We start from the raw sequence: 11,917 nt of genomic DNA on the forward strand, positions 1-11,917 counted from the left end.
TAATGATATTATAAATCATTGACTCAGAAATTAAAAGATTATTTCAATGTAATGACAAAAGCCTTAAAGAGTTTTCAAGTTTTTCATATAGTATATTAATCAATAAAAATTGAATATCAAAACATTTATTTGAAACACTTTATAAGAATGCCTTAAATTTAAAAGGTAATTACATCAATTGCTTTTATGTTTTTACCACGAGAATAAACAACACATTCTTAATCTTTTATTTCATTGGTGATAAATGATTTTCAAATGGTAATATGAATAACTGAAGTGACAACATTCAAACTTCAATATTAAATAATTTCGTTGAGATAAATAAAATTTCTTTTTCAAAAATATAAGTATTTAAATAATTCTTTTGAAATAATAATATGCAGAAAAAATAACAATAAACAAATTAAAAATTGGAATTTATTAAAAAATTAGGAAAAAAAAGAACAAAGAAGATAAAAAAGGAAAAGAAAACTACAAAAAGAGAATTTATTAAAATCATCTAGTTAAAAAAAATCAAACCAGTTTTATAAAACCCATTTAAAAAAAATATAATAATATTCACATCACTTGTTTTTCTTTTTACATCTCTCTCATCTTATTTTTACATCTTCTCTAATATGTTTGTGGCCCAATATGTATTCTTTTAACACACCTCCATTTTTGTTTTTCATAGCTTTCTTTTAAAATAGGTTATAAGGCCACTATTTTTACCATACAAACTCCCTTTCATCATTCCTATTCACGAGACTTTAAATAGAGTTTGAATTTAAATAGAGTATCAGTTGTATGAGTATATAAACAGAAAATTTAAATTTGTTTTGAAAAGAGTTTTAATTAAAATTTGAAAAAGAGAAAAGAATATTAATTTAATTTTAAGAAATTAAAATCATATTTAACTTTTTTTTAAAGATTCCATGCCCATATGAGTTCTCAGATGTCAAAGAACACGTGTAGAAAGTTTTTATTAAGTTTTGTCTCTCATGAACAGTGGGCCTACTATCTCGGTCCAATTGATAATTGTCGCTTTTAAATGAATTGTCGCACTAGCTTTTCATTAATCAAATCAATAATTACAAATAATTACAAATAAGACACTATTTCAATCTCAATATCATAATAAAATAAAAAATTCACAGTCATTATGTCTAATGTTTTCGATAATACCTCACACTCAAAACATAAAATAAATCATAAATTCACATTAACTTCGCTTTAACAAATATTAACACTTCAAACATATTTTGAAAGAGTTTTTTTTAATAATGTATATCATACAGTTTTTTACTTTGCCTTTTTCGAAAAACTATGTTAATAATTGCTGGTGTCGTGACAGTTCAATGTCGATTTTATAGACGAGACAAATCTTCTCTTACTTTAAGATATTTTTCCCTCTGCGCAATTTTTGTTTCAATATTTTTCACACATTAATATATAAAATAATAATTAAATTTTAATTTAATGAAATAAATAACATGGTTTTAACAAGAACTTTTATAAAATACCAACTCAAATGTTTTAATTGTATTGATATCATGAACCAAAATTCCCTCCTTTAGATAGCAAAAGTATGTAATTCCATTAAATTTAAACTTTCCCTGTAACAGAAGCATGCTTAAGGTAAGGGTGAACAAGTATATAACATATAAACAACAACACAACATATGTTTTTAGTTATAGGAAGTGATTTTTTCCAGCATCTTGTTTGGTAGACGATGGATAAAACAAAATATTATCATATTTAATAGTAATTAGCTCAGTATAATTTATACTATTATTGTATATTAAACTTAAAGAATTTATTTAATATTTACAAATTCATTTAATAGTTTTTTAGTTTTAGAGGCTAATGTGATGATGCCTACCAGTTTTACGAAGAATATTTATTACACACCAAATAACCCAACATCACCGTCATTTTCTTCTCCATATTCTTTTTCATCATCCTCCATTTCTTTAAAATGTTTATTTTGTCTTTTCTTATTTATAATTCATTTAAGTAAATGTTTTGTATATTTCAAGATATAGAATCGATATCAATAATCTAAAATTTGATAAGTTATTTGGAATGCAAAAACTGTCCTGAAATTCAAGTCTTAGAACAATTGTTTGTTTAAACAATCTAGAAAATACGTCCAGAAATCATTAATAAATCCAAATTACGTACCTTTTTACTTTAAATATGTATTTATAGATTTTTAAGTAATTTTTTTATTAATATCAACTTAATTATATCTAATTGAAAATATAAATAATCATATTTTATCTTTAGTCAGTCAAGATTAATTGTTTTAATTTATAGCTATCCGGTCTTGATGGTAGCTCATTCGTCATATGGTATAGTAGGGTATAAAGTTAGTTAACTCTTATTAATAAGTTTTTCATTTCTTTGAAAGTAACATAGAAATAGCAAATGTCACAGTGGTACAAGAGTTATTTGTGGATTGTGATAAAGGATTTAACAATTCAAAATAATAATTTTATATTTAGTGAAGTGAGGGATAACATGATGAAAAAATAAATTATGACATTTCGGATATAATTGGGTATTCAAGTGTGAATTCAAGTCTGATATTATATAGAAATAAAAAAAAAATAGAACAGTATTGAGGTTTTGAGTAAAGAAGGAACTTCCTCCTCAATAGATTTAACAGTAACGACAATGATTTATCACGATAGAATAATTTTGGATCGTGGAATTCAAAATTCTAAGTTTAACTTATGGATTAAAGAATTTATAAGTTGTTTTAAAAACCCAATCTATAAATATAATACGAATTTAAAATATATCTATAGATTATTTAATTCGTGATTACATTTGTAAAGCATTAAATGAATTCCATAATTTACAAACTGAAAATGTAATTTACTGGAGACTACATCATCTGTTTTCAAATTGTACAACTTAAAAAGGTAGTTTTAGACAATTTGGACTATAGGTGCCAGAAATCAAGACTTGGAGGAAGAAGGAGTCATTGGATGATGGCCGTTTCTTTCCCCACTCCCCTTTTTTGATTCAGGCACTCCCATAAAATCTATAACTTTCAATTATCTTTCATTAAAAGTTATTTCTATGTCTTTTTCTTTTTTAACTATTAAACAGTTTGAATTTAAAAATATGTTTCGTTTATCCAATTCAAAATATAAATTAAAAAATAAAATTTTTCATTTATGAACATCTAATTCAAAATGATTTTTTTGTTTATATTTTGGATTAGATATTTCAATGGTACTTCTGATCTAATGTGTAAATTTAAGACGATGTTTTCTTGACACAACATTTAAATAAGATTCTAAATATCTTCTCAAAATAGACGAGGTGAGAAAAACACGTTAAATATGTTTTTAGTTCCTCAATTATCAAGCGTTTTTTGTAGACCTGTCAATTTGGCCCTCCTTACATGATTTGGCCCTAACCCACGTGGGTTGGGGCCAAAAAAATTCATAGGGCCAAAAAACCTCTCGTAGAAAAAGCCCACGGGGCCAAAATATCTTCAAAAGCCCTGTGGGCCAGGGCCAACCCATGGGCCTTTTTTTTAGAAAAAATGTTCATTTTGAATACAAGAAAAAATATAATTAACTCCTAATTTGTTACAAAAATAGTTACTATAGAAAATAAATTGAAATTTTTATAAGAGGAGAGTTCTAAAATCAAGAAGCAAAAGCAAAATGACAATATTTATTGAGTTAGATTCTCTAAGTATATAATTAAAGGATCATTTTATAAATTTGAAATTTAAATATTTAATTTCACTTTTTTTTAAGTTATAAGTAAGAAATTAACTTTTTTATCTAAAATTATCCTAATTGAAATTTAAGAGAAGATTTTCTCTAATTGAAGCTCTTAATTTAAAAAAAAGGCTTCTTTATTTTCTTATAAAGTTATTGAAAAAGAAATTAAATATAAATGATTTTCTTTTTCATTTTATACTCAACAAATCATGTTCATAACAAAAATAATAAATAAAAAAAAAACTCATAAACCTTGTGCAGACTAAAGTTGTATTCGCCCATAGAATTCAATCTCGTCGTACTACTCACTCAAAATGTTTACATTTTAAATGTCATAAACATAAATATAAACATAAACATAAACATACATTTATGTTATGTGTTCTAATTGAAAGTTAAAAATAAATTATTTAATGTGTTAGTTAAAGAATTGAAATACTATAACATTTGTCATTCTTTAGTACTTTAGGTCTATTTAAAATTTTCATTTTTTTAAAATTTTTTAAGAAATTAACTTTCTTTTTATAATATATCTTATGGTGATTTTGAGGAAAAATTATTAGAGAGAAAAAAACAAAATAAAACATAAGTTTAATTTACACATAAAATATTAATACTATTTTTGATAAAAAAAAATTAGATAATAAATTTTTGAATTATTTTTAATTTTAAATAATTAAAAGCAGATTGAGTGATATTTTAGAAGTCGAGGAAACAAAACAGTGATTCTTTTTAAGAACTGTAAAAGCAGTGCAAATATTAAATCAAATTAATATGTTATTATATCTCTTTGGGGTTATTTTGATATTACTAATTATATATAATTTTCTAATAATTGGTGTCTGCAACATAAGACATAATTTTATTAAAATTGACAACAAAATAAAACATTTTTATAATATTTCAGTAAAATAAATTTGTAATACTATTTAGTTGTATAAAATTAAGTGTGTGGTTTGCAATTGTTTTTAATTATTTAAAAAAGTGGTTATTTTGAATATTAAATATTCTATTATACTATAATTAATTAGTTTTATTTAATAATTTGAAATAAGAAATCAATTACATGAATATAAAATTTAGTACTTTTAATAGTTACTATTAAGAATGTTGAAGTTTAGTTTCCAAAAAAATTTTAGTGGGCTAAACCCACCTTAACCCTGACCCTAACCCCCTTGAGAGGGGGCTTTGGGGGTTAGGGCTTTTTTTTTGGCTCCCATTTGAGGGCTTCTTAAGGGGTGTTGCTCCCTCCACCTCCACAGCTTTCTCCATCCACCTCCCCAATTATCTTTAATTCCAATTATATCCTTAAAGTTAAAATTTTTTATTTTTATTATTTTATTATTTTAATATTTTAATATTTAAATATAAACTAATATAAATATACATTATTAAAATACATTAAAAAGATATTCAAAAATAATAAATCAAAATATTAAAATATCTAATAAAATAATAACAGAAACATAAAATTAAAACAAAGCTTAAACGGATGACATCCTTCAACGGATGTCAACTTCCGTTTAAGGCGAAACGGATGTCGACATCCGTTTTGCCTTAAACGGATGTTGTCATCCGTTTTGCCTTAAACGGATGTTGACATCCGTTGAAGGATGTCATCCGTTTAGGTTTCGTTTTCATTTTACGTTTTAGGGTTAAAGGATTATTGGAAAGATTATTGGAAGGATTATTGGAAGGGTTTAGGGTTTAGGGTTTAGGATTATTGGAAGGATTATGACTACGTACCTGGAGAGGAACCACGACAAGCACATTACACCACAAACGCACTGCACCACGTACTGCACCGAAAGCAAGAGGAAGATTGCTTGATAATTCTTTTCACGATCACTGAGCTTTGCAGAAAAATATTTTACTCATACAAGGAACTACGTATGTTATCAGTGAAATATGTTATAAATGAGTAAAATTAAAAAACAATAATTCTAAAAATAAAATTTTACTGAGGGGCAAAATAATAAAGGGGAGGTGGAGGGAGAAGGCTGTGGTGGTGAAGGGAGCAACACCCCTTCTTAAGAGGGGGCTTTTTCAAGAGTGGGTTAGGGCTAGCCCCGGGGTCATGGATCAAATTGACACCTCTAGTTTTTTGTTTAGTCTCTCTTTCAAGCTTTAGTTCACTTTGATCCTTGTCCATAAGAAAACTGTAATATTTCGCCTTTCATAAATAGCGAGTTAATTTTTTTTTGACATGGCTAACTGTGTGCCACATGAAGGCCAATTCTAAGTTTGTTTCTAACTCTAACTAAAATTAAAAGAAAAAACATTAAATTATAGTGTCAAAATTGGAATCCCTTTTCTTATTCTTCGTTCAATGGTTCATCTTCTGTGGACACTCTTTTCTTTTCCATCTTCAACCAGCCATGACCAACATTCTGTAAAGTGAACCAAAGTTTGGAAGAGGGACTAAAGCGCTCGATAGTTGAGGGACTAAAAACATATTTACCTCTAAAATTTATAGCAAACTTTTGTAGCTATAAATGAGATTTGTACATGTATAATTTATTTTGCTTGATCTTTCTTCGAGAAATGGAATAAAAACTCTATTGTAATTATTTTAAAAAAATATAAAATAGTTTTTTAATATATTTTAATCTATTTGGTTTCATTATCTACCATGCATACAAGCATAAAAGTTTAAACTAAAAGCAAAAATTAATATTTGTAATGAAATTGTCCAAACAAAAAGAAGATATCCAACCAAGTAAGATTTCAAAATTTAAAAATACTTTAATCCCAAACCCCCTGGTAAAGAAAGTGATAATTACTTTTCAGTGGAATAATTTCATGGCACTTAACAAAAATATTAATGTTCTAGACCGTTTTATACCATTAACATAACGGTGCATAATTCCAATTCTTGTAACTGATTAAACCAAATTAATCTTGAAATGTTTGGTTACTGAATTGAAATTAATTGGAATTCATATACAATTCTCCTTATATTAGAAAAATGATCAATCATCTCAGAAGATGAAAAAGTTCTTTCATCTGATACTGGTTAAAGATGGCTCAAGATAATGCTGCATGCAACCATGCAAGTGATACTAACAAAAATGCAGGTGCTGCAAAGAAAGTGGAGGAGGTGCAGCCACATGCTGTGCATGAACAATTGCCTGGAGTTCAATATTGCATCAAGAGTCCTCCTCCATGGCGTTAGTACACTCTTGTCTACTTATAATAATGATAATAAGAACTATAAAAACTTTGAATTTTTTGTTGGAATTTACAACACAAAATCTTACATATCATTGCAAAAGATAGAGATATGCTTCATGATGCAGGTGAAGCAGTGCTATTGGGATTTCAGCATTTCCTTCTGACTCTAGGAGTTACCGTTCTGATTCCAACTATGCTTGTTCCTCAAATGGGTGGAGGAGTAGTAAGAACTTTTTTCATTTTTTTGTATGCTTTTGAGATTTTGAATATAGAAATGAAGCTGAATGCTTTGATCAATGTAGGCTGAGAAGACACGAGTGTTTCAGACACTTTTATTTGTTTCTGGAATAAGCACATTTCTTCAATCCTTGTTTGGAACTCGACTTCCAATTGTAGTTGTTGGTTCATACACTTACATAGTACCTATAACATCTATTATCCATGCCAGAAGATACAATTCATACACGGATTCTTATGAGGTCTGTGATATACTATTTTTGCTTCTTATATTTTCTTCTGTTACTGTTAGTGATTTTTTGACTCAATGCTTGATTTTTCCAGAGGTTTATTCAGACAATCAGAGCTATTCAAGGTGCCTTGATCATAACTGCATGTTTCCAGATGGCTGTTGGATTCTTTGGCTTTTGGAGGAATGCTGTCAGGTTAGCGTGATTTTCTTGGCTGGTTTCATCATCTGATAATCTTCTTTTAATAACTATTCTATCTTACTTTTTGATCAACATTTTTAATACTGTTAGCCACTTCAATCATCTCAGGTTCCTCAGTCCACTCAGTGTAGTGCCTTATATAACTTTCACAGGACTCAGCCTCTATCGTTTTGGTTTCCCAATGGTATTTGTGATGTCTTGATTTTCATGTTTGACAGAAGTTTTGTATTCCTTTTCCTCCCTCTATATTTTCCAATCAATGTTGCAGGTGACAGAATGTGTTGAAATTGGGCTTCCAACATTAGTTGTATTTGTTTTCATATCGCAGGCAAGTTGGTCTTGCACAGTTGTTTACATGTTTGCTTTGTCCCACTTGATCTTGGTGGATCAAACTTTTACAAAACAGGAATGTGCTCAAAGGATTTCAAATAAGAATTTCAGGACGAAAACAGAGAATTCCGAAGAGATTTTAAACCATTGAGTATTTATTCTTTAACTTTTTTATCTAAGTGTTTAACAGTGTTTGTATGTGTATGCAGTATCTTAATCGTTATATTGGCATGAAAAGGCCTATATGTGACCGATATTCGGTGCTCTTCACTGTTACAATTGCATGGTTATTCGCACTGTTTCTAACTTCATGCACTGTGTATAACAACAAGTCAGAAAGTACACAGAATAATTGCCGCACTGATCGTGCTGGACTTATTACAGCCGCTCCATGGTAAGAGATTGAGTGCAGACATGTTTTCTCAATCAGTGATCAGTTATATAAACGAAAATTGTAGAAATGATGAGATTGAAAATGAGAAGATACTGCTACATAACAGCAACTCATGAGATAGGAGACACACGTGTTGTATGTATGAAAACTTAGTTCTTCAAAAATGCTTAATAATGTTTGAACATGTGAAATGTTTGAGTTACACCAGTTTCAGCCTTTTTAAGATGAGGTAAAAGTTTAGAATTTATACACAGGGTGTATTTTCCGGGTTTCTTCCAATGGGGGCCTCCTACATTCAATGCTGGGGAGGCTTTAGCAATGATCGCTGCTTCCTTCGTTTCTTTTTTTGAGGTAGTCACTTTACCCCTTAATTCATTCAGCGCTGAAAAATCATCTAATGTTCATCTTCTACTAACCATTTGTTTGCCTTGAAACTTCAATTTTTTTATATTCACCACTTGTATGCAGTATACAGGTACATGCTATGCTGCAGCAAGATATGGAAGTGCCACACCAGTGCCACCATCTGTTATCAGCCGTGGAGCTGGTTGGGTGGTAGGATTCACTAAATTTTGCAGTTTTCTCCCTTGACTACAGTTCATAAAACTTGTGGTGTGACCCATAGTAGTTTGTGTCATTGTTATTGTGATTTTAGGGAGTAAGTGCTTTGCTGAGTGGCGTGTTTGGTTCTATAACAGGGTCTACGGCATCAGTGTAAGGGTTGTAAACTTGTTATCTTACCTGGGGCCCCTTTTCCTCCTGTATTTTTCAGATTGTGCTTTACTTGTATTTCAGAGAAAATGCTGGTTTGTTAGCGTTGACAAAAGCAGGAAGCAGAAGAGTGGTTCAAATATCATCTGCTTTTATGATTTTCTTCTCTATATTCGGTATGGTAATCATGATTTCAGAGTCTTGGAGAAGATGTGGGACACTAGTATTTGAGATCCAAAATTGAATACTAACATAGCCAAAACTATAATTTTCTTTTATTGGCTATGTTTTCCTTAGTTTGTTATTCTCTTGGTTAAAGTATGATAACTCATGCTGTTTTCTCTTGAACTAGGAAAATTGGGAGCCTTTTTTGCTTCAGTACCCATGCCAATTATAGCAGCATTATACTGTGTGTTATTCGGCTACGTTTGTAAGTTATCTCTGATTAGTATTCATTCATTGTGGTGTTATGGTTGGTTTGCAAAAGGGAATTGGCAGTGTTAAATAGCATTTTGGAATATTACGCAGCTTCTGGGGGGCTTGGTTTTCTCCAATTCTGTAACCTGAACAATTTCAGAACGAAATTTGTGTTGGGATTCTCGTTCTTCCTGGGCCTCTCCATACCACAATATTTCACAGAATACTATCACGTGAAGGAGCATGGGGGAATTCCCTTATGGGTGAAATCTCTTTAACCGAAACCCCATCATTGAAATTTGTGATGATTCATTGATTTGATTTGATTTGAATGAATGTGGTGCAGTTGAATGATGTTGTGAGTGTCATATTCATGTCCCACACAACAGTTGCAGCTTTGGTTGGTTTCGTTTTGGATGTTACACTGTCTCGTGAAGATGATTCTGCACGTAAAGACATCAGTTTGCAGTGGTGGGAGAGGTTCAGCTTGTACAGCGCAGATGTTAAGAGTGATGAGTTCTACTCTTTACCATGCAGACTTGACAAGCTTTTTCCACCCTCTTAGCACCGCCGCCACCGCCGCCTCCACCACCACCACCACCACCACTTTATTTCCGTCCTTACTGCAAATGGGGTTCCTCATTTTTTTTCAACTTCCTGTCAAAACTGTGGTTTCACTGTCTTATGTTTCGATGACACACTTGTTCCAATGTTGTTCATCTCATTTACTTCATGTTCCAATCTTTGCTACTATTCAGTCAGTCAGTGTTATTGAAGGAAAATATCTCTTTAATAATTTTTTTTTATACTAGTTTTAATTGATCCATTTCAAATAGATTAATAAAATAGTCACGTTATGAAAAAATTGTTAAAATATTATGATCCATTCCTAAATTACATTCAACAATATCTCATACACACTTTTCATTCAATATGTTATCCTTTAATCTCTTTTTTCCTTTACAACTATAGAAAATAACTTTTTTTAATAGCTAAAATACCCTAAAAAGTGGATTGGTAAGTGGTGCATTGTCAGAAAATTATTTGTGTTACTAGTAATAGACTAACTGCCACACTTTTTTAGCTATTTTTGTTTAGGAAAAATATTCTTTAACACAAAAACACATTCATTTTACATTAATTAATTATAAGAGCAAAATAATAATCTAAAAAATAAATTATTGTATTTATAATGTTAAATGAGTCTAAAAATTTATTCTGTCATATTATAAATGTCCGTTTGTTTTAGAAGTGTTTTGGAAACACTGCCATATTAACCAAAATTAATTTCTCGATTAATAATTGATTGGGGTTTTTGTTTTTTTTTTTCTCTATTTCATAATCTTTTAAAAGTTTATATAAAATTAAAAATAAATGAGAAATTACAGAAAAATTTCACGATGCTCATTTGGGAGAATTAAAGTGTTGTGCAATTGGTTATCAAATTAAATGTATGATCAGATTGAGATTTCCTTTTTCATAGAAGTTATATATAATTTTATATCAATTGTTATGATGAAATATTTTTTTTCCTACGTTACATATATAAAAATTCATGTTAATAAAATTGTTTTGATATTTTTGTTTATATATAATAAAATAGGTATAATGCATTCTTCAAAATATATTAAAACAAATTTTATTATTGTTGCTTAATTTTGATAAGTTTTGACAGAAAAGATTACGAAATATATAAAAAAAGGTACAAGTAATAATAATTATAGAAACAGTGGCGAGACGAAATGGTAGTGAAAATTACCATTGACTGGCAGAACATAATTTTTATTGCCTTAAAATACAAATTATATATTTTAAAGATGACTTATGATTGAATTCATTTTTGTTAATAGGACATAATAGTCTACTGTGTCATTCGTAACATAATTATCCAGTTACCGTGAACAATTTTTATTTATTAACTAATTTTGTAAAAATAAGTTAATTTATTATTAGAAAATTAAATGTAAGTCTAAAATGTAACACTAAGAAAAAATAAACATATAGTATAAGAATAAAGACCAATAAAATTGTTGTTTGAAGTTTTGAATTAAAATTAATTTCAGTATTTTTTTATATTAGACTAATATTTACTTTTTTTCTTGGAAAGATTTATAATTTAACTTAAATTATAATCGAGAAATAAAATAATAGTTGGAAAATAAAAAAGATAATGAATAAATATATAAATTTTGTATGAACCGGAAAACATGGGCAGTGGAAACTGGATCTTCGTTTGAGAGTGAGATGCAGTGGAAGCAGGTAGTGCATGCTCTTCGTTGTGTTGCTATTGCTATTGTGATTGCTTTCTCTGATACAGCTACACCATTCTTAATTTATCTCTAACTCTCTGGCTATTACTCTTCTTTCATTTTCATAATAATGTAACTTTTTTTTTTCCAATAGTCATATAAATCATAATTTCAAACCCCTTTTTCCTGCTACAGCTGGCCCTACTAACTTCTTCCACCCTTTTTTCTGCACTCTCATTTTTCTT

General features: G+C 29.0%; 1 protein-coding gene across 1 annotated transcript; it reads left to right on the top strand.

The window, feature by feature from the left end:
- Positions 1-6,751: 6,751 nt before the first annotated feature.
- LOC124848955 (putative nucleobase-ascorbate transporter 10) lies at positions 6,752-10,164 on the top strand. Its single transcript, XM_047326781.2, has 14 exons — positions 6,752-6,899; positions 7,029-7,126; positions 7,206-7,382; positions 7,465-7,565; positions 7,680-7,755; positions 7,840-7,899; positions 8,111-8,295; positions 8,550-8,646; positions 8,764-8,850; positions 8,951-9,009; positions 9,091-9,182; positions 9,359-9,436; positions 9,535-9,686; positions 9,770-10,164. The coding sequence occupies exons 1-14, from the start codon at positions 6,752-6,754 to the stop codon at positions 9,986-9,988; spliced, it is 1,629 nt and encodes a 542-aa protein (XP_047182737.2). The 3' UTR covers positions 9,989-10,164.
- Positions 10,165-11,917: the final 1,753 nt, after the last annotated feature.

Source organism: Vigna umbellata, chromosome 1, assembly GCF_029865625.1.
Source record: "Vigna umbellata cultivar VRB3 chromosome 1, Vumbellata_1.0, whole genome shotgun sequence".
Classification (NCBI taxonomy): Eukaryota; Viridiplantae; Streptophyta; class Magnoliopsida; order Fabales; family Fabaceae; genus Vigna; species Vigna umbellata.